This window comes from Apodemus sylvaticus, chromosome 8 (assembly GCF_947179515.1).
Source record: "Apodemus sylvaticus chromosome 8, mApoSyl1.1, whole genome shotgun sequence".
NCBI lineage: Eukaryota > Metazoa > Chordata > Mammalia > Rodentia > Muridae > Apodemus > Apodemus sylvaticus.
The window spans coordinates 93,088,859-93,111,895 of NC_067479.1; the positions used below are offsets into that span (position 1 = coordinate 93,088,859).

At 43.5% G+C, this 23,037-nt stretch overlaps 1 protein-coding gene across 1 annotated transcript in view; it reads right to left on the minus strand.

The window, feature by feature from the left end:
* Cacna2d3 (calcium voltage-gated channel auxiliary subunit alpha2delta 3) overlaps nt 1–23,037 on the minus strand; it is an 827,632-nt gene that overhangs the window by 633,834 nt on the left and 170,761 nt on the right. The window contains exon 3 of the mRNA XM_052190624.1: nt 9,621–9,737. Coding sequence (XP_052046584.1) covers nt 9,621–9,737 — 117 coding nt within the window. The remainder of the gene's footprint in view (nt 1–9,620; nt 9,738–23,037) is intronic.

A 23,037-nucleotide genomic window follows, 5' to 3' on the forward strand; every position in this document is an offset into this window, starting at 1 on the left:
TGTTTTGAGATGGTTGTGATTCACAAGTTGAAAAACACTGCCTTAGGCTATCTTAAGTCCCCTTAAAAGCCACCTCACATCCACCTATTAAATATGCCCTCACAGCCTTTCAGCTACTTGATAAATACTTTGAAAAGTATTCAATTTACCTGACCAGTGCATTCCACCAACCCCAAATCAAAAAATTCCATCAGATAAAGCATATGAACCTTATAAATTCTACCCACTTAACTGTACCCTGCCTGATGCTACCATAAATGCTTAGGTACATGCCTTGATTAATAAAAATGGTTCTTTCTGCTATATTAAGTATTCACTTATGACTGCTCCTATGCTGAAACATGTTATTTGGAACAACAAAAACCCATATTTCTGGACCAAAATCATTCATATTTGGTCACAATAAATGACCTCTTGTTCCCTCTGAGATAAGAACTGTGTTTTGTATAAACAGTGTTGGTCTCCAACATGGGGCTCCAAGGACAACCCTTGAACAATACAAGACAGAAAGAATAGCAGGATTGGTGTGGTTACCAGGGGCCTCTGTATCCAAGCATCCCTGCCTCCTCATGTGGAGTTTGAGGAGTTCTGTCTGGGACCCAAATAGCCTATTTGTTTTAAACATTGGTGCAGCAGTTTATTCTGGGATGGCTGTTGGTTATCTTCTGATTTTTTTCCCCCAGAGAATTACAGTTCTATTAGGAAATCTAGTCAGAGCATGGGTTGTAGAACCTTTGGCTTTTTCTCTTGCCTTTGTACAAATCGATAATTGTATTTTCAGTGTCTTCCTTGTTACAATCTTACTCACTTTTAGCTTAAAAACCAAACAAGTGCTAGATTGTTAAAAATACCAGGAGGAAGGGGAACCTGTTCCCTCCAGTCCATTGTGGTAGAGATGTCAAGCAAAAGCCCCTAGAATGAGCAACTGTCTCACAGGAAGGGCCAAGACATCATAGACTCCTCTTGGGTTGGATGGAAATTTATCATCTCAGACATTAAGATAGACATAAGATATTCACCTATGTCTCAAGCCCTAAGATACAGCGTTGAGAGTCAAGGAAGCTACACCCACGAGCAGCATATAATAAACCTGATACAAAATACAATTGCCTCCAGCTATCACAGAAGGTTGTAATTCTCACTGAATGGAATGAGAGACACTAAAATGGGAGAGAGAAATTCAAAGATGAGGAACATATTAAATAAAAAAAATGCATCATTTAGTATTTCAGCTGGCTTCAGCTGGTTTTACATTTGATAGTTATGTTAATTGAACTTGCCAAGGTTTTTTAAAACAGGGAATATTTAACATTCTCATATTCTTTGTTTTGTTTTGTTTTATGCATGGATGGATATAGTAAAAAATATTTTTAAAGATCCCAGCATAGGATTTCTTCCCTGTCTTAGACCATTTATGTCCCTGAATGAAAGACACACACAGCCTTTATATTTTTTAAAATATGCCTCAGGCAGCACAATACTGGGCAGCTGTGTAAGACTCCATGCTGTTAAAACCTACCTTTTCATTGATAACCCCACTGTTTCACCTGGGCTGCTCTCAACCCAGCTGGCCAACCCTCGGTCATTCTGTTGGCCTTTAGCCCATGTTGGCTCTCCTCCTGCACATTCTTCTCTTTCATGAAGGCTTCCTTCTGCTCCCTCCTTGTGGTCCCCCCTCTGAGCCTGAGAAACCCCCACCCCACCTATGTCCTTTCTGCCCAGCTAGTGGCTCTCTTGGCATCTTTATTCACCAGTCAGAATTAACTTGGGGAAAGGGTCCAGGGGCTATGTGCAGACTCTAAGCCTTGGGGACCAGCACTTAGCATTACCATAGACAGTAAAAGACAAAACCTCAACAGATGGATGTGTGTGTGTGTGTGTGTGTGTGTGTGTGTGTGTGTGTGTGTGTGTGTGCGTGCACGTACAGGCCAAAGGATGATCTCAGTCCTAATGAACATGAACACCATATACCTTGAGACAGGGTTTATCATTTACCTGGATCTCAGCAAGGAGGCGAGGCTAGACTAGCCAGCCTGTGAGTCCCAGGGATCAACCCTTCTTTGCATCCCAAGTGCTGGGATTTTTACTTAATTTGAAGAAAAGTCTTCCCGCCGCCGTAGTTTCTCGGTCCTCTGATCCAGCTTCTTCCTCTTTCTCTACCACCCTTACCTTCTACTCTTTTCCAACAAGCCCAATGGAGGAAGCAATTTCAAAGAAAAGACTGTTATTGTCTCTCTTAAGATAACAATAGTGGGAGAAGTAATCCCAGTACTATCGGAGCTCACTACAAGACAAATCTGGGTAGAAAGCTGTCCTCTGAGGTTCCCTCGCTGGGATTTGGGGAAGAAGGTCAAGTGTTCCACTGGCTAGATTTTCTGGCTTTGATTAGAAAATTTCATTCCTAAGGCTATCTCCCTCCTGCTGACCAGTTCTTAAAACTAAGGGAGGGAAATTATTCTAATCTGTAAAGGTGGCTTTATCTCTCCATCTTTTTGTCTTTCCCTGGGTCACTCTTTATATCTCAGAGACATTGAGATGTAAATTGTCTACCTTGTTTTTGCTGACGGCAATCTGATTTATTATAATTCTATTATGTGTTCTTTAATCTGTGTCCATGGTAATTATTGATTTCATGTCCTTGTTTCTACGTGCTGTTTCGTCTGCTGGCCCCTTAGTCTGTGTCTGATCTAATATTCTCATTTGAGACTACAATGCAGAGGTTTCTGGCTTTCATCTAACTATCTGCATATGGATGTGGGAGTTTCTGTTTTCCTCTGCTTCATGTAAGAAAATCATTAACATTGCTATCTCAAGCCCATTTTATCTAAAAGACAAACTCACAAGTTAATCATTAATCTGGCTTGTGGGCGGGGGAAGGAGAAGTTTGGTTGTTTATTATTTTGACTCAGAGTCATATCACATATCCCTGTCCAGCCTAAAACTCACTATGTAGATTAGGCTGGTCTAGAACTCATAGAAACCTGGCATCTAGGAATGGCTTGGTCCTGGAGACCTGACTGGAGTGACAAGAGAATGAAGAAATCACACACCCGTGTCCACAAGAGCTGGGGTCAGGTGGGCTGCTCATGCATGGACAGTGTCTTTGGACAAAGTAGACAGAGCTGCTATAGATGCTTCCTGAACAGTCTGGCAATATTTGAGCATGGGCCAGAGGAAGGCTTCGCCAGTTCCCATGGGTCTGAGGCACTGGTCTTTATCAATGATGGGCATTCTCTCAGACTTCCTCCTACTTATACATCCACTCAGAACTTTCTCTTCTCTCCACAGACTTCTACCTGCTTCTGCCTCCCAAGTGCTGGGATCAAAGATGCATGCCCAGCTACAAAAAGAGACATTTTGTCAGTATTTTTTCCAATACATGTGGACTTCAGATCCCTCTCTCTCCACTCCTTCCAATCCCCCCACCTCCCTTCTCCCCTAAATTGACTGTTCCTTCCTTTCCCCTTCAGAAATAGAAGCCCCCCCCCCCCCGAGATATCAACTGACTACAGCATAACACATTACAATAAGTCTAGGCACAGACCCATCACATCAAGACTGAAGGAGGCAACTCAGTAGGAGGAAAAGTGTCCCAAGAGCAGGCAAAAGAGTCAGAGACTGCCTCACTCCTACTGTTGGGGGTTTCACAAAATACCCAAGATAAACAGCCACAATAGATATGTAGAGGACCTACTGCAGACCTTCGCAGGCTCCGTGGATGCAGCTTCAGTCTCTGTGAGCCCCCAATAAATCTAAGCAAAAATTAAAATAGCAACAAATATGTTACAGTTTTACAAAGCAGATAAGTGGTATTAATTGATCACATTCTGTTGATAACTTAGATCCACACTCATTTTCAGCTGGTAAATTAGTTTTGCTGTATCATATGACTAACTTTTAATGTAAAAGTCATAGCAAATAGACTTATTGGTGTATATATTTCTGTATATTATAACATACATATATATATACACATACACACATATATATCATGCATTATGTTCACATGATGACATCTCCCCTGAAATGGTTCACTTCAAATTAGCTTATAAAATAAAGGAGTAATAATTTAGCTTAAATTCTGCAACATCTATTAGTGGAGGACTGACAGTGTCCTAGCTTTGTCTGATGACTTCAGATCCTTGTAATTTCTCATTATGGATTTAATTTCTATGGAAGAGAAGCAGGAATTCTATGAACATATCCTGTCTCATACTTTTCAATTTGATATTTTTTTATTTAAAATTAAATGTTAAATTTAATTTAAATTATTAATTTAAATTTTAAAATAAAAAATTAATTTTTAATTTTTGTTAGTTCTTTGAGATTTTTTACAAATTGTTTTGATTACACTCACCTCCTCTTCCAACTGATCCCAGATCCAACCCGTCCTCTACACACCCAACCTTATCCTTCCTTCCTTCCTTCCTTCCTTCCTTCCTTCCTTCCTTTCTTCTTTCTCTTTCTCTCTCTCTCTTTTGTTCATTCTACCTTTAATCAATTGTGTCCAGTTTGAACTACTCATATAGTCTAGTATTGTGGCCTTCTGCTGAAACAGTTTAGAAATTATCAACAAAATTGTTGATTTCATTCCCAGCTTAATGTATAGCCTTTGGAAACTATGTCTTATCAACAGCTCTCAACAGTGTTTTGAAGCCAGAAGTATTTCCCCCCCATAGCTATTAACCACTCCTAACTCCTGCTGCTGCCAGAGTCTGCCTTCACTGTCTTCAGCATCCAGTGTGTGCCATGTATTTATTTACATTGTGGTGTAGATGCATTTTATAATCATACATATGTAGACATACATCAGCCAAGAAACAGCTAAAGAAAGGTACTTTAATAGTACCTCTGGCTTCTTGGAAGACTGGCGTAAATCTCTTCTGGATGGGAAAGAAATCCATTTTTCTGAGAAGGTAAATGTTTATTAAATGCAAATACTGTATCTGTTACCTAGGAAAAATGACCCACGGCATGTGGAATTTCTAGATAAAAAGCTTTCAAGTCCGAGGTTTCTCCAGATAAGCTCCTATCGGGGAAGTGACGCGTGAATGCGCTGAAATTGAATTACAGTACAACGGCAATCACTTTCCACAGCACAGCTATAATAGGAATCAGTTCCACAATGAAGAGCAGGTAGCTGGAAGACGGAGACCTGAACACAAACTCTAAGTCTCCTTTAGTTCTTCCAAGAAGCAGGAGTGTGTGGTTGTAAGCAAAACACTTTTCAAGTGCCCAGTTTCTCATTTTACCAATGGAAATCAGAAAGCAAGTGCAAGAGATTAGGTTTATTTACAGCTATGAACTACGAGTGTTTGGAGGAAGTTATTAAACATTTCATACTAAAGGTTTGAAAACAACAAACTCTTCCTGTCGTGAGCTACTGTTTCCTATGTCTCTTCCTGTCTGCACTGGAGTTCATTCTGCCAGATGCTTCAGATTATTTCAATAGTAAATTAAATACTTGATGTTCTGTTTTATAGTCTACCAAAATAGGCACTATCTTTTCATGATACCTCCTCTCTTCCAGATATGTGTTTAAGTTTATGGGGGTCTAAGATCTGTAGGACTCAGCATAAAGTCAACCCTACCCTTTACAGAAACCAGGTCTCCTGAGAAAATGGGGGGAGGGGCTGTACGCCTACCCAAATCTAGAAGGTGAAGGCAGAGTGTCTCTGCATGACCCACAGCAAATGCCACTCTACCGATGCCACGTTTCAGAAATGAGGGTGCACCTAAGAATCACAAATTCCCCACAGTGGCTCTGCCTATTCAGAGTTCCCTGGAGCTGGAGCAGATACTCTCAGGTGATTGACAGCTGTGGTCGCTCCCAGTGAAAGGCCAGATCTGAAAGACAAAGGCTGTGGGCTGCCTGCCCACATCCCCAAGACCAGGTAATAGTCTACCCACCGCCTTCTGCCTGCCCTCAAATCAGAGCACTTTTCTTCACGCCAGCGGCTCAGTAAAGACAGGAGCCATGCCAAGTCTTCCTTCTTTCAGTATCTCAAATAAGTTCTGACTTATGTCACAGGCAAGCAGCCCAGGTGTCACTTAGAATAGCCCAATGGGAGTGTGCCACCGGCAGGAGGCAGGTGCATATTATTTCTGCTAAATTCAACATTTGGAGAGGCTCCTTGGGATGCTGATGAACTAAAAGCAAATGGATTCCACTCCTTGGCCATTCAAAGGAAGCAGAAGCTTGATATCGACAGCTCAGCAACATCCATTGAGAGCAGGCTAGCACGCACATATTTGAATAGAGAAATTGGAAGACAATGCCTCGTGCATAGCTGTTGTGCACAGAAAGCAATCGGCAGCCTTGTTCCTTCAAACAACCTGGAGCTAGCCTATGAGTGGATTTACAAAAATTATTCAAACTACCCCTGGCATTAAAATTGTGTAGAAAATAGAGTTAAGAAGAGCCGTCATAATGGCGGCGCCATTATGTTAATGGCAATTATGGAGGCTAAGGTTATTTATAATTTGCTAGTCCGAAGGGGAGAAAAAGTTGCATGTAGTCCATTACCAGCCGTATGACAGAGGTTATATAATGGGCAGGCCACTTTAGGTTTCACATTTACCTCAGACATCTGACGGGTAGAAAATAGGACTTTCTATGATAGGATAATTGCATAGCGGAGAAGAATTCAAATAGGGCCTGAGCATGATAAAATCGCTCTGATTCAACTAATCACTGGGCAAAGGGATGCAGGGAAATGATGAAATCAAGCCAGGGAGACAGAGAAAAAGAACAACATTGTTCAACATCCTGGAGATGACAGCCTGTGTGTGTTAAAGGTCTGGGTTAGTGGAGTCAGGTTTCCCCAGCGCTAATGAAATCTACCTGTGTAAGCCAAAGCCAGTCCACAGCTCTTGACAGGTTCAAGGTACTCCGCACACCAGCAGTGCTTTTAATAGTCACTGTGGCTTGCAATCCAGGTTTTCCTTGCATGTGTTCTTAAGTCACAATGATGAGTGACATCAGACCAAGGGGACACTGTCAAGGATAAAGAGGGAACCCCAAGAGTGTGATCTGATGCACATTACTAGGGGTGGGGCAGAGGAGTTGGGGAAATGATGATCCTAAAATCAATTCTGTTCCTGGCCCATTGTCTACTTCCTTCATAAGATTCCAGGCAAAACAGCCTACTCAGTTCAGGTTGGGTCATCCTAGTGCAATACTGCAAAGGGTAGCGACAGGGTAAACTTGAGGTCTTTGGCTACTCCAAATGCTCACAGACCCCAAAACTGAAGCTTTCTGCTCAGGGAGCAACATGTCCTTACAATATGAAGAGTCCCAGTCATTCCTTCTTTGACTTCAAGCTAAGCTAGCAGTTCATTCCAGATGACCCATGCCCTTTGGCTGATGCCTACAGAGGTGCAAGGGTACCTGGGGTTAGCCCATACTCAACTGAATCCAGATGAAAATACTGGGAGCTGTGGCAGAGCGGGCAAACCCTGCCTAGGAAGGATGAAGCCTGGGTCAGTCTCACAACAAAAACAAAGGTGTGTGGGCGAAGAGAACCACACAAAGCTGAATGCAACTCCCATAATGTGGCAGCATCCAGTTTGCTTACAAAGGGTCTGTGTGTGTATTTTAAAATACAGAAAATCACACATTTCAGAATGTGTAGGCTGGCCTTATCCTGGGGACATTTCCATTCAAACAGGACACTTTCTTTTTCCTTCTCAAAGAAATTGCGCCAGCCGTATCAAATAGGGTTTTCTTTGAATGTCACTAATTTAAAGCAAAATGGTTTCAAAATTAGGCAATATGGAATGGCTGGAGACAGCTCCCGGTCCCTCCTGGTCCCCATCCAGGCGCTTCCTGCAGCCCCAGGACTCCTTCTCTATCATATGTTCACAAGATGGAAAAAGCTTTATCCAGACCTGCATGGAGTGCTTTCTGTTTGGCAGGCGTTAGACTTTTCAGGGATGTGTAGCAGCACAGCTGTACTCTTGCCTTGAGGATGCAAAAACTAACCCCCTCTGAGCCCTGGAGTGTGACCTGGGCAAATGACTTCATACAGCTCAGCTTGTATGCTCATTTCTAGGACAATGATAACTCCCAGGGTTGACACAAAATCTAAATGGCATAGCATAACCTTCTAGCTCCTGGCCAGGTGCATCATGCACTCAATAATCCTTTAAGCACACACTCTGCATGGCCCCCTGGAGGTACAAGCAGAAAAGAGACCCACAGAGGCCTGCTCAACGGTCCTCACCAGCCTCCAACCTTGGATCAAGGCAGAAATCCTGCTTAGTACATTCCAGCCAATGGGTAGTACGCCCTAAAAAAGGGTCAAGGTGGTGAGGAATGTAGACTTCAGTGACCAGGAGCCCCATATCAATGGTACTGCAGAGATGCTAAGTAGCTACTTCCTCTCCATCTCCCTTTTGTAAGCTGCAGATGACAATAGAACCTCCACCATGGGGGTTGGCCAAGATAAGACAGGCGAATATTGGCAAAATCTTTAAAGGGATGCCCACCAAGGATTGCTTGATTTATTGTTGATATTCCTGAACCTTCACTGCAGTAATATTGATTTCAAACCTTGCAAACAACTTAAATGGACAAACAGGTAGCTGCAGAAGCAGTGGGATAAATTAACAAACATGTAGTCAGCTGCCCAAGGGAATCACAAAACACAGTGACGTGAGAAATTACCAAAGAGCAGGTGAAAGAAAGGATGAAAAAAGCTGGATCAAAAGGCAAGCAGGTGCCATAATTTTCAAAATTGAAGAAAAGAAAAATATTAGCATACACATAGAAATTAAAAAAAAATAGATGTGAGAGAAAGTATGCAAGAAGACAAAAAGTCACAGTTTTCTATCATGCGGTGACAATTCCAGATGATACTTTCTGTGTGAGAGTCAACCTTGATTCTCATCTCGATAGGATCTAGAATCGTTTGGGTGAGACAAATGTGGGCTTGTCTGTGAGGGCGTTTCCAGATTGAGTTAACAGACATGGGGCGGTCTACTCTATATCTGGGGGACACCTTGTCCTGGGCTACGATGCTAGACTGAATAAAATGAACAGTGAACTGAGCACCAACAGCTGAACATAAAGCAGGACATAAAACTTAGCAATCAAACTAAAAACAAAGCAAAAAGCCCATATGCCCTGCAGTCCCCTTCACCCAGCTGACATGAAATCACAGTGAGCTACTTGAATCAATACAAACATCATAATCTCAGTACAGCTCCAGTCAAACAAGGAGAACATCCAACTTCTTCCAGACTCATCTGCCCCCACTGAGGTGTTCAGTTTCACACTGTGGCAATCGTTTTTTAAAAATGTTTTACAGCTTTCCAGTGAGCCACAATGTCCCCAAGTGATCAAAGAAGTTAGGAGGGCATAACAGAGTTGGGGGGTGAGGGGAGCAACCCTTGCAATCTTTTAATGGGGGCATAAGATCCAGAGAGGAAAACTGGCTCTGGCACTCCATGCGAAGAGTGTAAGGAAGAACTGCTTTTCTTGGCCCCCAAAGTTGAAGAAATAAGGAGGAGCATTTGTGTTCTGGGCAAACTTCACAACCTGTTTCATCAGTGCCAGGCTCAAACACCAGTTGCCTGTGTGTCTCTGTACAACGTGGCACCGATCCTGAAAGACTCACCCGTACTGCCTCAGACTTCTTGTGAAACATCTCCTCCATGTTCTTAGCCAGCTTTTTCACCAGTTGGAGACCGTCGATTTCTTCAATGGCAACATCTTTCTCATACTCTTTGTATTTCTATAAGGAGAAAGGACAGTCAGTGTTAGAGCCATGGCCTCTTCTAAGGTATCACGTGTGGGCTTTCCTCTGATGGATATAAAAATAAAACTTCATCAATACCATATTGGTTGGAGTCGGAGATGGTAGGCCACACCTCACAATTACTATAACAGCCTGAAACCTGAGAACTGAGCCTGGCTCTCACCAGAAGCTGACATGGCACCCAGGAAAGGAACAGTGTCAGCTAATCAAATGCTGGCTTATCTGAGGGGTGTCCTAAAGGGCTGACTAGGTGCTTGGTTTCCTCATCTTCTCAACTTATGATGAATTTTTCTTTAAAAACTCATCATGAACACAGGAAATCAGATCCTCATGTTAAGCTACATAAGCCATATTCACAAAGACTAACACTGGTCCTGGGGCCGTTCACTCATGCATGTTTCCTCTCAGATGTGACGTCTGAACTTTTGGGGAGGTTGAGGGAGAGTAAGACATAAAAGGGGGTATTTGGGAAGATCAGCAGGAGGGAGAGGGGAAGAGAAGAGAGTTATGGGATGATTATGACCAGTGACACACACACACACACACACACACACGGGGGGGGGGGGGGGGGGGGGGAGAGAGAGAGAGAGGCACAAGAATTTCAATTCAATCCCAAGAACAGAAATAGATGATGATGATGATGGTGATGATGATGATAGTGGTGGTGGTGGTGGTGATGATGATGAGCAGGAAGAAGATGACCAATAGCAAGAGCAGCAGCAGCTACCCCACTGCTACCACCACCACCACCAGGCATGGCAGCATGCGCATCATCCCACTACTGAGGAGATGAAAACAGGTGAATCCCTGAGACTGACTAGTCAGCTAGCCTACACTACTCTGCGAGCTCAGGCCAGTGAGAGACCTTGCCTTAAAGAAGGAAGAAAAAAAAAGGAAGAAAAGGAAAGCAAAGCAAAAAGAAAGAAGAAAGAAAGAAAGAAAGAAAGAAAGAAAGAAAGAAAGAAAGAAAGAAAGAAAGAAAGAAAGAAAGAAAGAAAGAAAGAAAGAAAGAAAGAAAGAAAGAAAGAGAAAGAAAGAAACAAAAAACAAAAAGCAAACAAGGTAGATGGTGCCTACAACTGTCTGTTCTCTGGCTGTGCACGTGGGTGCATGCTTGCTTGCTGACCTGGCGAGCTTCCTGTTGCTGTGACAAATCACTCAGACCAAAGGGGTGAGGAAGGGACTCATTCCCACTTAGATTTCCACATAACAGTCCACCACTGAGGGAATCAGGACAGAACTCAGGCAGGAACCGGGAAGCAGGAGCAGACCACAGACCGCGGAGGAGCGCTGCTTACTAACCGGCTCCCTGCTTCTGCTCAGTCTGCTTCCATAGAGCGCTCAGGACCATCCACCCACACACTACCAACAGCTGGCCAGGACCTACTCCAGCAACTAGCAATCAAGAAAATGCTCACAGCCATGTCCGAGGAACTGATGGAGGTAATTCCTCAATCAAAGCTCCTTCTTCTCAGCTGTGCCAAATTCACAGCCACGAGAAGTCATTACACGCAGTCCCTTTTTCCGATAGCATACCTGACGTTGGCTTGCCTCGTGAACAGCAACAGATAACAACAAACTGTGCAGACAGACATGTGCAGACATCCATATGTCTCTGCTCAGTCAAACATTAAAGAAATTTGCCAAGTAAAGGGAAAATTAATGCCAGCTATTGTCTATAAAGTGCATGGTTTACATAATACATTTTTTCATCTTTTCAATTAGTTTCTCTTTAAATTTCTTAGTTTTAAGAGCTAATGTGGTAAATATTAATGGGGGTGGCCCATGTGAGCAAAAGCCCTGGTGGACCCTGAGTGGTTTGTAAGAACACAAAGGGATCCGAAGACAACAGTTGATTTGAATAAAGTCTCAGCTTCATTCACATGGAATGGAACTGCTGCTTCTTATTGGGAACTCCAAAAGGAGTTCACAATACTTCTGTCAGTGTGAAAACAGCATCATGATGCCCATATCCTTGTAAAAAAAGGCCGAGGCACTGAACCTAGGGGCACTATGATGTTGCTTTACTTGAAGCTGAGTTGCTAACACCTTACCTCAAGCTTCAACTTAGGAAAATCAGGGGTTTGTTCTGCAGCTTGATTCTGTGGTGTCTAGAGGGTTACTTTTAAGTGATAAGTCAAAGGATATTTAGTGGCAGGATAATTTCCAGGGCTCAAATATCTATCCTCTCTTCATTCCCCCACTTCTACCTTTAAATATGAGAACTAGAAGAAGGCACCATTTCTTCCTGGCCAGCAGAGGCCAGCCTTCTACCCAAGGCTCAGCTAGAAAAGTAGTATATGCTGTCACTCAAAACACATCTCTTTCCAGTTCCGATTTCCAAATCCTTTGAGGCTATTGCCTGGGCTCTCAAAGGAGAATCTGGGAGGGGGGTGTGTCGCTTCCGTGGCAGAGCTCTGGCCTTGCATGTGCAGGTTGGACCCTGGCACAACAATTCAAAAAAAAAAAAAGCAAAGCACTTGTGTCTGACAGGAGATTAGCACTTGAGAACAGAGGCAGAGATCCCAAGAAAAGAGTGAAGTAGAGAAGGGTTTGGCCAGTGTCCTAAGACTTCAGGAGACCCTTAGGAGCCAGCAATGAGCCAGGGCATCTGATCCAGGTTCTAGAAGCAGCAAACACCACTCTCAGTCCAATAGCACCACCCACTACCAGATACCAACAAAGGAGGAAGTTACATAAGGACAGACAGTGACTAGAAAGTGAGGCCTCTGTCCTGGGCACCAGGGCCAATGAGTTCCTAGAATGAAGTTGATCCTGAGATATAAATACTATTTCTGAGTCTCCTGAGAGCAGAGCAAGGTGAAGATCTGCTATACTATTTAGCGCATTAGACATTCTGAGATGCTATGTGTGCCAGGGTTTGCTATGGCCCAGGAAGTTACATGATCATCCTTTTCCCAGATCCCTGAGATCATATACAAAGATCAGACAGTTACTCTTGGGGCCTGCTCTCATGAATCTCTCTAGGAAACTCTTATTACTCTCTTTCTACTCTCCTGTTCCTCCTTCACAGCAAAGCTGTTCTGCCCTGACCCCAAACACCAACCCCACCACCACTACCACTGCTTTAAACCCAGCCAGAAGAAGCTGAACTTATCTTTTCCAGTACAGTGACCCTTATGGTTACTGAACCACCCATAGCTCATGGTCATAGGATTTTTCTTAATAAATCTTGATGCAGAAGAGATAAGACATGATGGTGGTGGTGGTGGTGGTGGTGGTGGTGGTGGTGGTGGTGGTGGTGATTTGATAATGATACACTGCATGCTGATGAACATGAGATATAGGAAAAGAGGCAGGTTCACTGTCCTTTGGCTCTCTGATGGTGACATCTCCCACATGTGGGAAGTGGCCTGGGATAAGGGACCTGGACAGCCCAACCCTAGCTCAGAGTGTCCTCTGGCATCTGAATAAAACTTCAGTAACAATCACTAAAAGCTTTTCCTAAGTTCAAAGGCCAGCCAGGATCCATGGATCTGGGGTTTCCTCTATTCACCAGATGTGCTCCAAAGTTCACAGCAGGGACCAGGTTTTATGCCCAAGGCTAATTCATTACTAAAAAAAAGAAACCTTATCAAAATTAACAGCAGCCTTACAGAGGGAGTGAAATGAACCTTTGCCTTCAATGACTCTATGATGTCAAGAGATCTAAAACAAAATGTACTTCACAATGAATCCTCACTTGACCCTTTTGGTCTTCTTATGAGGCCCAGTATTCTGGCCTTAACATTGTTTGCCAGCATTTCCCCTCTAATCATGAAGGGAGTTGACTTATGTAACTCTTGACTTTTCAGTAAGATCTCCCTTCATCTCTACCCTGAACCTTCTCTGTGAGAATAGTCATCTTACTGACCAACCATCTGGGACAGCTTGTACCTGTGTTAGAGTCACCAATCTCAACACAGTAGGTATCAACCCAAGAGCCCACATCTGGGAGTAATTCAGCAATTCTTTGTTTCCCTCCCTCCCCCTGCCCACTCTCCCTACAGCTCAGATGCCAACAGATGCTTTTTGATAATGGACCAAGTGTGTTCTACTCTCTTGCCACCTTGAGGAAGTCACCCTGCCTTCTCAGGATGTTAGTGCCTGCTGGAATCAGGACTGGTAAATGCTTTGGTCTTACCAGGAAATGTTTGGTGTAGCTGGAATCAGAAGATTTTGAAGAAGAGGGAGAAAGTGTCTAAAGTCAGGGTCAAACCCTTAGTGGCTTAAGTAGTAACATGCATCAAAGGTCTTAGAAAGGATCCTACAAGAAGAGATGGGTCTGATAGGCAGCAACTGTATGAATCCCACATGTCCACATCAAACTGCATCAAAGAATGACAAGAAAAGGCATATGCTGTGTTGCAAAATACAAGCAACCATTAGCCTGTTTTAAATCAGCGATCTGCATACATTATAGCTAAAAGGATATCTTCTGTGATTACAGCAGGTTATGTGACCACACACTATTTGTTTCTATCTTCTTTTTTTACATCTATATTTTAAATTTTATAATGGCAATATCATTTTATAAATTAAGAATATGAAATTAGTTCTATTTAGAACAAAATAGGGGGCCCTTCTGTTTTTCTTTCTTTGCTTATTTTAAATGCTTTTAAATGAAACAATACATCACTCCCCACTTCCCTTCCCCTTATTACAGATCCTCACAGCTAACCTCTCTAGAATCTTTCTAGTGCCCCCCACTCTCAAGATGATATCATAGTCAAAACTCTAAATATACAGAGATAAGAAAAGGTATTGATAGCTGGAAGAATTGTATATAAATGAAAATCAGAGTTACACCTGATTGCTCAGTAGAAACTCTGAGAGATAGAAGAGCCTAGAGCAATACACTGCTGGTACGAAAACACCACAACTGTCAACCTGGACTGTGATACCCAGCAAAACTATCTGCCATAGTTGAAGGAAAGGGGAAAAAAACTTTCATGATCAAAACAGCCTAAAAAATTCACGAGTTTATTTTATAAAGGGGGAATCTGAGTCCAATTAAAATCCCTGCAGATAAACAGTAAAGCAGAATCTTCTCAGCCCTGCATTGAACACATTTCCTGCACCTATCTGTGTTGTTAACAGTCTGCTGAGAGTTGGTGTTACCTGTGTGCTGCACTCAGGATCTGAGGCAATGATGGATTTACTTGGCTAGTAAAAGTCAAAGGTTTGAAGAGAGATTTTAAACCTAAAAAGGCCTGACATTTAATTGCTTAGACTTTTGAACTATTTCTGGGTAGAGAGACAACAGATTGACAGCCCAAATATTTACAGACTAGTTTTGAAAGGCCCATTTCATTCCCATAATCACCTGTCTCATTGATTTTGTTGCCAGCAGCAGCTTAGACTCTGAGAAAGAATCAAATATCAAGAACTGGGGACAGTCACTTGACAAGAGCTGCCCAAAAGCAACTCAAAGAAAGCAAACACCATGTGACAGGCACAAAGGAGGTGCTAGCAGTGGCCCCCACTCTCCTCGGGGCCTACAAAGGGGACCATAGTGCCAGGGTGAAGGAGTACACCCAGATTGTGCCAGTCCAAAACCTAAGGGAGAGGAGGAACCCACTTGGAAAGTGCCCTGGGGCCTCTGTGAGAGATTTTTCCATTGTCACCTGTGTTTGCAGCCTCCTCTTGTTCTGCAAGACTCCAAAGAAGGCTTTTAGTAAAGCCATATCCCCTCCCAAAAAACATCCTGCACAGCTGTGCAGGTACCAAGGACTGACTGCATTACTAGGGAACTTCTGTCAGTTATTGTCCCCTGCAGAAAGGGACTGGGAAAGTATGAAGAGAACCCCAGGATCACAAAACAGGAAAATATGAAAGAATGGCACAAAGGAAAGGTACGGCTGGTGTCCCAAAGTCACAATTGGAGCCACCACACTATGCTCCTGTTTCTAACACTCCATCTGTTCCACTTTGTCTCTCTGGTAAGCCAGGCAGGATCCTAGCCATCAAGGCCATGATAATGAGTAAGACAAACCCTGAGGAAGCCTGAGGTTCTGGGTCAGCAGGAGCTGTGCAATCAATGGACAAAGATGCACCCTGAGGGGGTGGCCAAGGAAGTGACTGCCACCTTGAAAGGTTATCAGGCTAAAAAACAAAACAAAACAAAACAAAACAAAACAAACAAACAAAAAATCATGAGATGATAGGGAAGGGTCCATGAGAGCAGAGTCTTGGAAGGTCCAGAGTAAGAGGCCACCCATGACTCAGCAAAGTCTTCTTTCTTCACATCACTGGACCACATGCAGCTAAGGAGGGAAGCATCATGAAAGTCAGGGCCAGGAAGTGCCGTGTTGAGAGCAGGGAGCTTGGAGGTAGGACATCTGGAGCCACCAAAGGGCTGGGGGAGAGGACACACTAGTGATCAGAAGTTGGGGGAAGCAACCGGGCAAGTCTCTCAGCCATGGGACTGGAACACCAACCCAGGCACAAAGCCTTCTATCTACAATTTGTCCTGCCTTAAAGATGTACTCAGGTAATGATGGCACAGACTTTGTGGAAATGATCAACCAATGACTGGTTCAACTTGAGGCCCATGCCACAAGAAGGGGCTCAGTGCATAAAACAGAGAATGAAATCCTAGAAAGCGCATCCTAGAAAGAATGCAGAACACAGGGCCAGGGGGCAGGGCCAAGAGATGCTTCCCCCAGCCATCAAGGAGGCTAAGGGTCAACAGAAACCTTCTGAGCCTTGGTGTCTTCATTCAGAACATCAAGGAAAACGATGCCCCACCCCCCTGCTGCCCGAGCACTGCTTTCTAGATTCACCGGGAAAGCATCTATAAAGGGACCAGCATGATGGTCACCCACAAGAACACCATAAATCCCAGGGGTCTCTTGTTTATCCCTCTCAGTCCCTCTGTTCCAGAGGACTCTAGTACTGTGGTACAAGTGCCTCTCTGAAAAGAAGCCCCTGTTGGAACAGCCAATCCCACCACAGCTCTTTGATGATGCTCACCCTCCCAGCTCTGCTTCCCCTGCCTCTCTGCAGGAGCTGAGCTGCTTCACCATTACAGCCCAAGTGTGCCTTCAGCCAAGCATCTAGGCAGAACACAGACCTTCTAAGATTTCCTCTTACTGTTTGTATCACAGAAGAAAGGCGAGCCCAATAAACGTTGCCTTCCTCTGTCACAAGAGAACATATGAGTCTTCCTACTCCTTCTGTTAGCAGGATCAGGGTTTGGCAAGAAATCCCTTGGTGAACTAAGAACATTTATCACTGTAGAAGGGAGACATAGAAATGCATTATTTCTGTAGCATCTATTTTGCCAGATCATTTCACACAAACACCAGCAACAGGAAAGCACTATTTCACTGTCAAGACACTTAATGCTGCTCATACATTTGGGTCAGTTTTTTCCCCTATATGATAACTGCATATCTAGGAGTGAGTCACCTGGAACTGCATCCCCCCTGCCCCTGCACCACCCCAGAGGAAGTGGGACGTGAGTGGGGAGACCCCTGAACCATCACAAGTGATTGGGATAAAAGTCAATCATAAAGAGGGACTCTAAATATGTTCAAAATCAGGAACCAGTGCAGAGCTGTGATGCCAAGAATAGCAATGGCCAAAGCACAGTGGCACTCCAACATGGACCCCTGACTAAATCGTCCACCCAAAGCTAACATTGTGTATCTGCACTGGGCTTCATAAAATCACAACACAAGAACTGACATGTCCGGGGGAGACGTGGAACCACAAGAACATGCACACCCCAACATGAGATCCAGGAAGCTTGCCTCCAAACATGGTACTTGGGAACAATTCTATTTTTCTAGAAAACTTAACTCCAGATGCTCTGGTGATTCCTATCTCTGGGAAAGCAACTGCTATGAATTAAATGTGAAAGAGGCTCCCACCTCCAAGCCTGGCCACATGCTCATGTGTGTGAACCCTTGGTCTCCAGATGATGGCACTGTTTTTAGGAACTGTAGAATTAGCTAGAGGATGAAGGCCAGTGAGGCAGGCCCTAGAGGGCACCTGGCACCTTCTGCCCTGTTCTCTCTGATTCCTTATTCTCTAGACATAAACAGGTATAAAGAACTGTAAACTCTGCCATGTCTTCCCCACCAGAATGGCAGATGGCTATACATTAAAACCATGAGCCAAAAGAAATCCTCACTTCCCTTGAGTGGCTGTTTGGTCATTTTGTCATAATGACTATAAAAATAAGTAATACAACAATAAAGAGAAAATCTAAGCCCTGAAACATGAGTTGGAAAATGGCAGGTGAGACAGAAATCCTAGAAAAGGACTAATGGCATGGTATATAGTTCCATGTCTCTAGGGAGAGGCAGTCTATGCAGGACCCAGTTAATGTAATACAACCATCATGAGCCACCCTAAGATGACTGATAGACAGAAGCAGACATCACTGGCAAAGGTTTGATGGGCAAGAGAACAAGAGGAGAAGAAAAAAGTGGTGGCATCTTTGATGGCATGTAAACAGTAAGCTTTGTGTCCCTCCACGAGGACAAAGTCATGCAGCTACTGCTCCGTCCACTGTGTGACTCCCAGTGAAGGCAGCTGACAGGTCAGGCAGGCAGAAATGTGTGCCAAATGTGGGACAGTGCTGCCTGCTAACTCACAGGGTGCAAGCCAGTTGCCGCAGGTTAGGGATCAAATGAGAGCAGAGCCAACATTGTCCACCAGCTGGGTCTTTTGTCAGGGGCTAAGGCCAGCAACCCTAGACAGGTGTATGAAGTCCAAATCTGTGTGGCACATCTGCTCTCTAAGTGACAAGCCTCCTACCCTCTGCCAACCTCCATTCTTCAACAGAAAAAAATGGGTAATACCAGGCTCCACAGTGCTCTTGTAATAATCAGCTGTGGTAAAATAAATAAATAAATAAATAAAAATAAAAATAAATATGTGAAGGACTTAGAGGAAGCTGGACATGGAACAATGGTCAAAATATGGTGGTGATGATGGCAGAGAGACCGATAAGTCCAGAATGTGTCCTAACTTCTAAAACAGGGTCACTCTCTCATCTTAACAAGAAGTAACCATTCAACTGGTTTCTATAGCCTATCAGATACCCTAAATCTAGATGTGACTTCAGGCAGTGGGATTTCTCAAGTGTATTCATAAAGCTCTGAGTGCCCCGTCCAGTCTTTGTAAATTCTGAACTTGTGGAAATAGGTTGCAAGCCATCTATATGTTTGTGGGGCAAGATGACAGCTTTCAGATTTGTCACCAGAGATGTTGCAATAAGAACTAATCATCTCTAATTTTTGGGTCTCTGCTTATAGGAAGTTTTATTTTCTTATTATGACATAAATGCACTTAGCATTCCACTCAGCTCAATTATCGCATACAGAGTGTCACTCCAGCACACAGCACTCCAGAGCGATTATGTACCCACGTAAATACACTTGCAAATCTTTTAAGCTGATGTTGGGAGCTCTTCTTAACTGTGAGCACAACAGAGCTAACAGGCTTCACAGAGGTCTCACTTTGCTTCTGAATGTGGAGACTGTTGGGTTGCATAAACCACCCTTCTTTAGACAAGTATGGCCCAAAAAATGACACCAAGGTCAAAAAAAATCCATTATTCATGTTTTTTTTTTTCCCAAATCAGTGGCATTCCAGGAAAATCCTTAAGGAGTTCAATTCTCCTCTGAAAAAGCAACTATACCCAAAGTCACTGTGTCTTAGAGCAGGAAGGCACAGTCCTAAGAATCCTGTAACACACCCCCCCAGTCCCTAAGAATCCTGTACCCCCACCCCCAACCCCGAGTCCCTAGAGTACACAATCCCAGCTAGCTGCTTGAGGGGCTACTAAATCAAGGAGTCCAGGGCAGCAGGCTCCACGCTGGGTGGTCTCTGAGAGAGACCTAATGCTTCCAGATTGGCAGCTCCTGAATTAAAAGATGGCTATCTCTCCTCAGCCTGTCTACTGCCCCTATATATTTTCATCCTGAAAGTCACATAAGTTTTTACATAGTCAACTGGACAATTGTCATAGAAAGATTTGCATTCTTTGGTGATAAAATTGGGCGAGAGTGTGACATTGTTTTACTCAAGGACACTAAATCAGAGACAAGTGACTAGAGTGACCCATGGTTGCCCTGGTGCACTAGTGTGACATAGTGTTCAAAACAGGGGGTGGGGAGGAGGTGCCTGCCTACTAGGCAAAACAAATGTCCTTAGTGAACTTTAAAGATTTTACTCTTGCCCAGGTGGTAGAGGCACATGCCTTTGATCCCAGAATTTGGGAGGCAAAGGCAGGCAGATCTCTGTGAGTTCAAAGCCATCCTGGTCTACAGAGAAAGTTTCAGGACAACCAGTGAAACTCTGTCTCAAAAAAGAAAATAAAAAATATTTAATTTTGTTTGTATGTATATATGTATATATGTGTATATGTATGTATGTATGTATGTATGTATGTATGCTTATGGGATCCAGATTTCCTGGAGTTGGAGTTACAAGTAGTTATGAGCTGCCTGACCCAGAACAGAGGCCCTGACCTTGAGTTCTTTACAAGAAGCAGCAAGTACTCTTACCCACTGTGCCATCTTTCCAAGATACTTACTGCTTTATTTTTAACCTTCCATTTCGGAGTATCTTCTAAACTACTATGTGGGTATCCAAGGCTCCGTCTGATATGAGACCATCTTTGAGTTCCAGGCACCTCACAACCCGACAAACCAAACAAGGGCTATATGCCCACATGTGTCAGAGAACAAACATCTCTGTCCACCAACAAATTTAACTACAGCCAAGGCACAGATGGCCAAATGCCACTTGACTGTGAACTGCTTTCTGCAGCCTACCTCTTTATGTTACATGTCTTCAGATGCTCCAAAAGAAAGCAATGTAACCTTCTCACTCCCAAAAATCAGAGGGAGCAGCAGAGATAATTTATTTCTCATAAGAACAGCCTGGGCTCGGGGCTGGAGAGATGGCTCAGAGGTTAAGAGCACCAACTGCTCTTCCAAAGGTCCTGAGTTCAAATCCCAGCAACCACATGGTGGCTCACAACCTACCCTAACAAGATCTGACACTCTATTCTGGAGTGTCTGAAAACATCTACAGTTTACTTATATATAATTAATAATTAAAAAAAAAAAGAACAGCTTGGGCTTGCTGAGTGCTTGCATTGGGTCAGGCCAAGGTAATTTTCCTTATTTCACAGGTTAGAGAACTGAGTCACAAAACATTCAAAGACACTTTCCCAAGGTCTCACATTTATCAGATGCTTGATTACTTAAGGGAACATAAGCTATGTGAACATACCCAAATCTCAAAGACCTAACACAATAGAGGTCTATCTCTTACTCATATAATCATTTCTCGATAAACAGACTGCTTTGCATGAGGTAATTCAGGGACCCATGATCCTCCCACTATGTGGCTGTAATCATCTCTCTGGCTTTGTGTTGCTGTGCATTCAGTCAGTACATTTGAGGGAGGGTCCCAAAGAAGATATGCCTACTTCCTGAACTCCTGAGCCTTAAAGGAAGACTTGTCAGTCCCACTTACCTTCTATAGGCAATAGAAAAAGCACACAACTGTACACATCAAAGCCTTACTCAAGGAACTCTCAGCTTGGAGATACTTACAGGGACTGAGTGATAGAAATGGGCACTGAAACCATAGGAAACCCAGACTTTGAACCCAGGCAGCAAGGCCCCAGAGCCCAGGCCCTTAACATCACGCTTCAGCGTGATTAAGGCGTGATAACTGACAGCAACACTAAATCTCATGCTAAAACTTGGCTAGGAACAATTTGCCCAAAGGATACTTGAGTGGGGATGCAATCACGGCTCGATCTCCAGAAAGGAGAATGTGACCCAATCACTTGTACTTGCAATTAAGGTCACACTCAGACAGTAAAGGCCAAGCTACTACAACCCAGAAGCAACACATTATAAAATATTCTTGGACCTTTTGCCTAGTTTCCTTAATCCCAGCACAAATAAAACTGCTATTTGAATAACATCAATGACCTTCTCTAGCACACCATATTAGTTGCCCGGGCGCCACAAAAGTTAATTGGCTTAACTAAAGTCTTTTTAATTCTATATCCAAGATGCCCTGGAAATCGAAGGCAATCAATGAATGAGCCTGCAAGATCTGTAACGAGCTTAGAGCTAATGCTATTTGCAGCTGCTCAAGTGGTTCTGTAGTTACAGAGCCAAAAACCAGAATGGATGTTAAGACCTTGCATCTGAAAGAACCTTTAACTCTCTCGCTTCCAAACTCAATATAAGAGACAACCAGTGCATAGCACAGCTGGACCTCAGATTTTACTGTGACTATGGACAACTGCCATGATTAACAAACTGACTAACTCTCCTCCCTCCTGCTTAGGGGAAAAGTTGATGCCTGAGCTTCCTTTCTCATGGGGGGAGGCATCCTCTGCGCAACAGTTGGTTGGGGACATTCTGAGATGCAATTCCATATCGCTGATATCAGAAGCTGGGGGGGGGGGAAAGGTTCATAGTAACACAGCCTCCTTCATTAACATATACTATATCACTCCTCAGCCCTTTGGCTCCTGTTAAATATGAAAGGTCTCTTCCCAGGCTAGAGAGATGGCTCAGCAGTTTAAAGAGCTTGTCTCTCTTACAAAGGCTGAGTTTGGATCCCAGCACCCATATTAGGCAGCTCAAGATCACCCATAACTCCAACTCCAAGGGAACAGACCTCCTCTTAAAGTCTTCACAAATCCCTACACACAGTTGTGTGGACACAGATACACACACACACACACACACACACACACGGATTAAAATAAAATAAAACAATAAGCAAACATCTCCTCACCTCCCAGTGCCCATGTGAGCCTACAGATTTTCTGGGAATCTGCAGCATGGTACCCTCTGGTCTTACCCACAGCCTCCAAATCAGGTCACGCCATCAGAGCTTCCCCTATGCTGAGATGAGAAATCATCTGAGCCCTCTAAAAATATCATCAACTCAGAACCAAATGATTTTCTGGTAGATTTAGTTAAGCCCAACACACAGAAGTTTTTCCTGATAGCTTTAGAATCCTATGGGTAATCCATTTCAAAGGGACCGGACTAATCATAACGTAACTAGGGAATCTGGGCTTGGCAACAAAATATTCCATCTAATCTTGACCCTGAACAGTTCTTGGCCTCCTCAGATTTTTGTGTTTCATGGTAAAAGAGACATGCCACAATTGCCCAATCATCCCTTGGTTAAGAAAAACTTGTGTATTTATGTAAAAACACAAAATCTCATTCTTTAAATACTTCAGGACTCTATAATGTAGCTGTGTCCTCCAGGT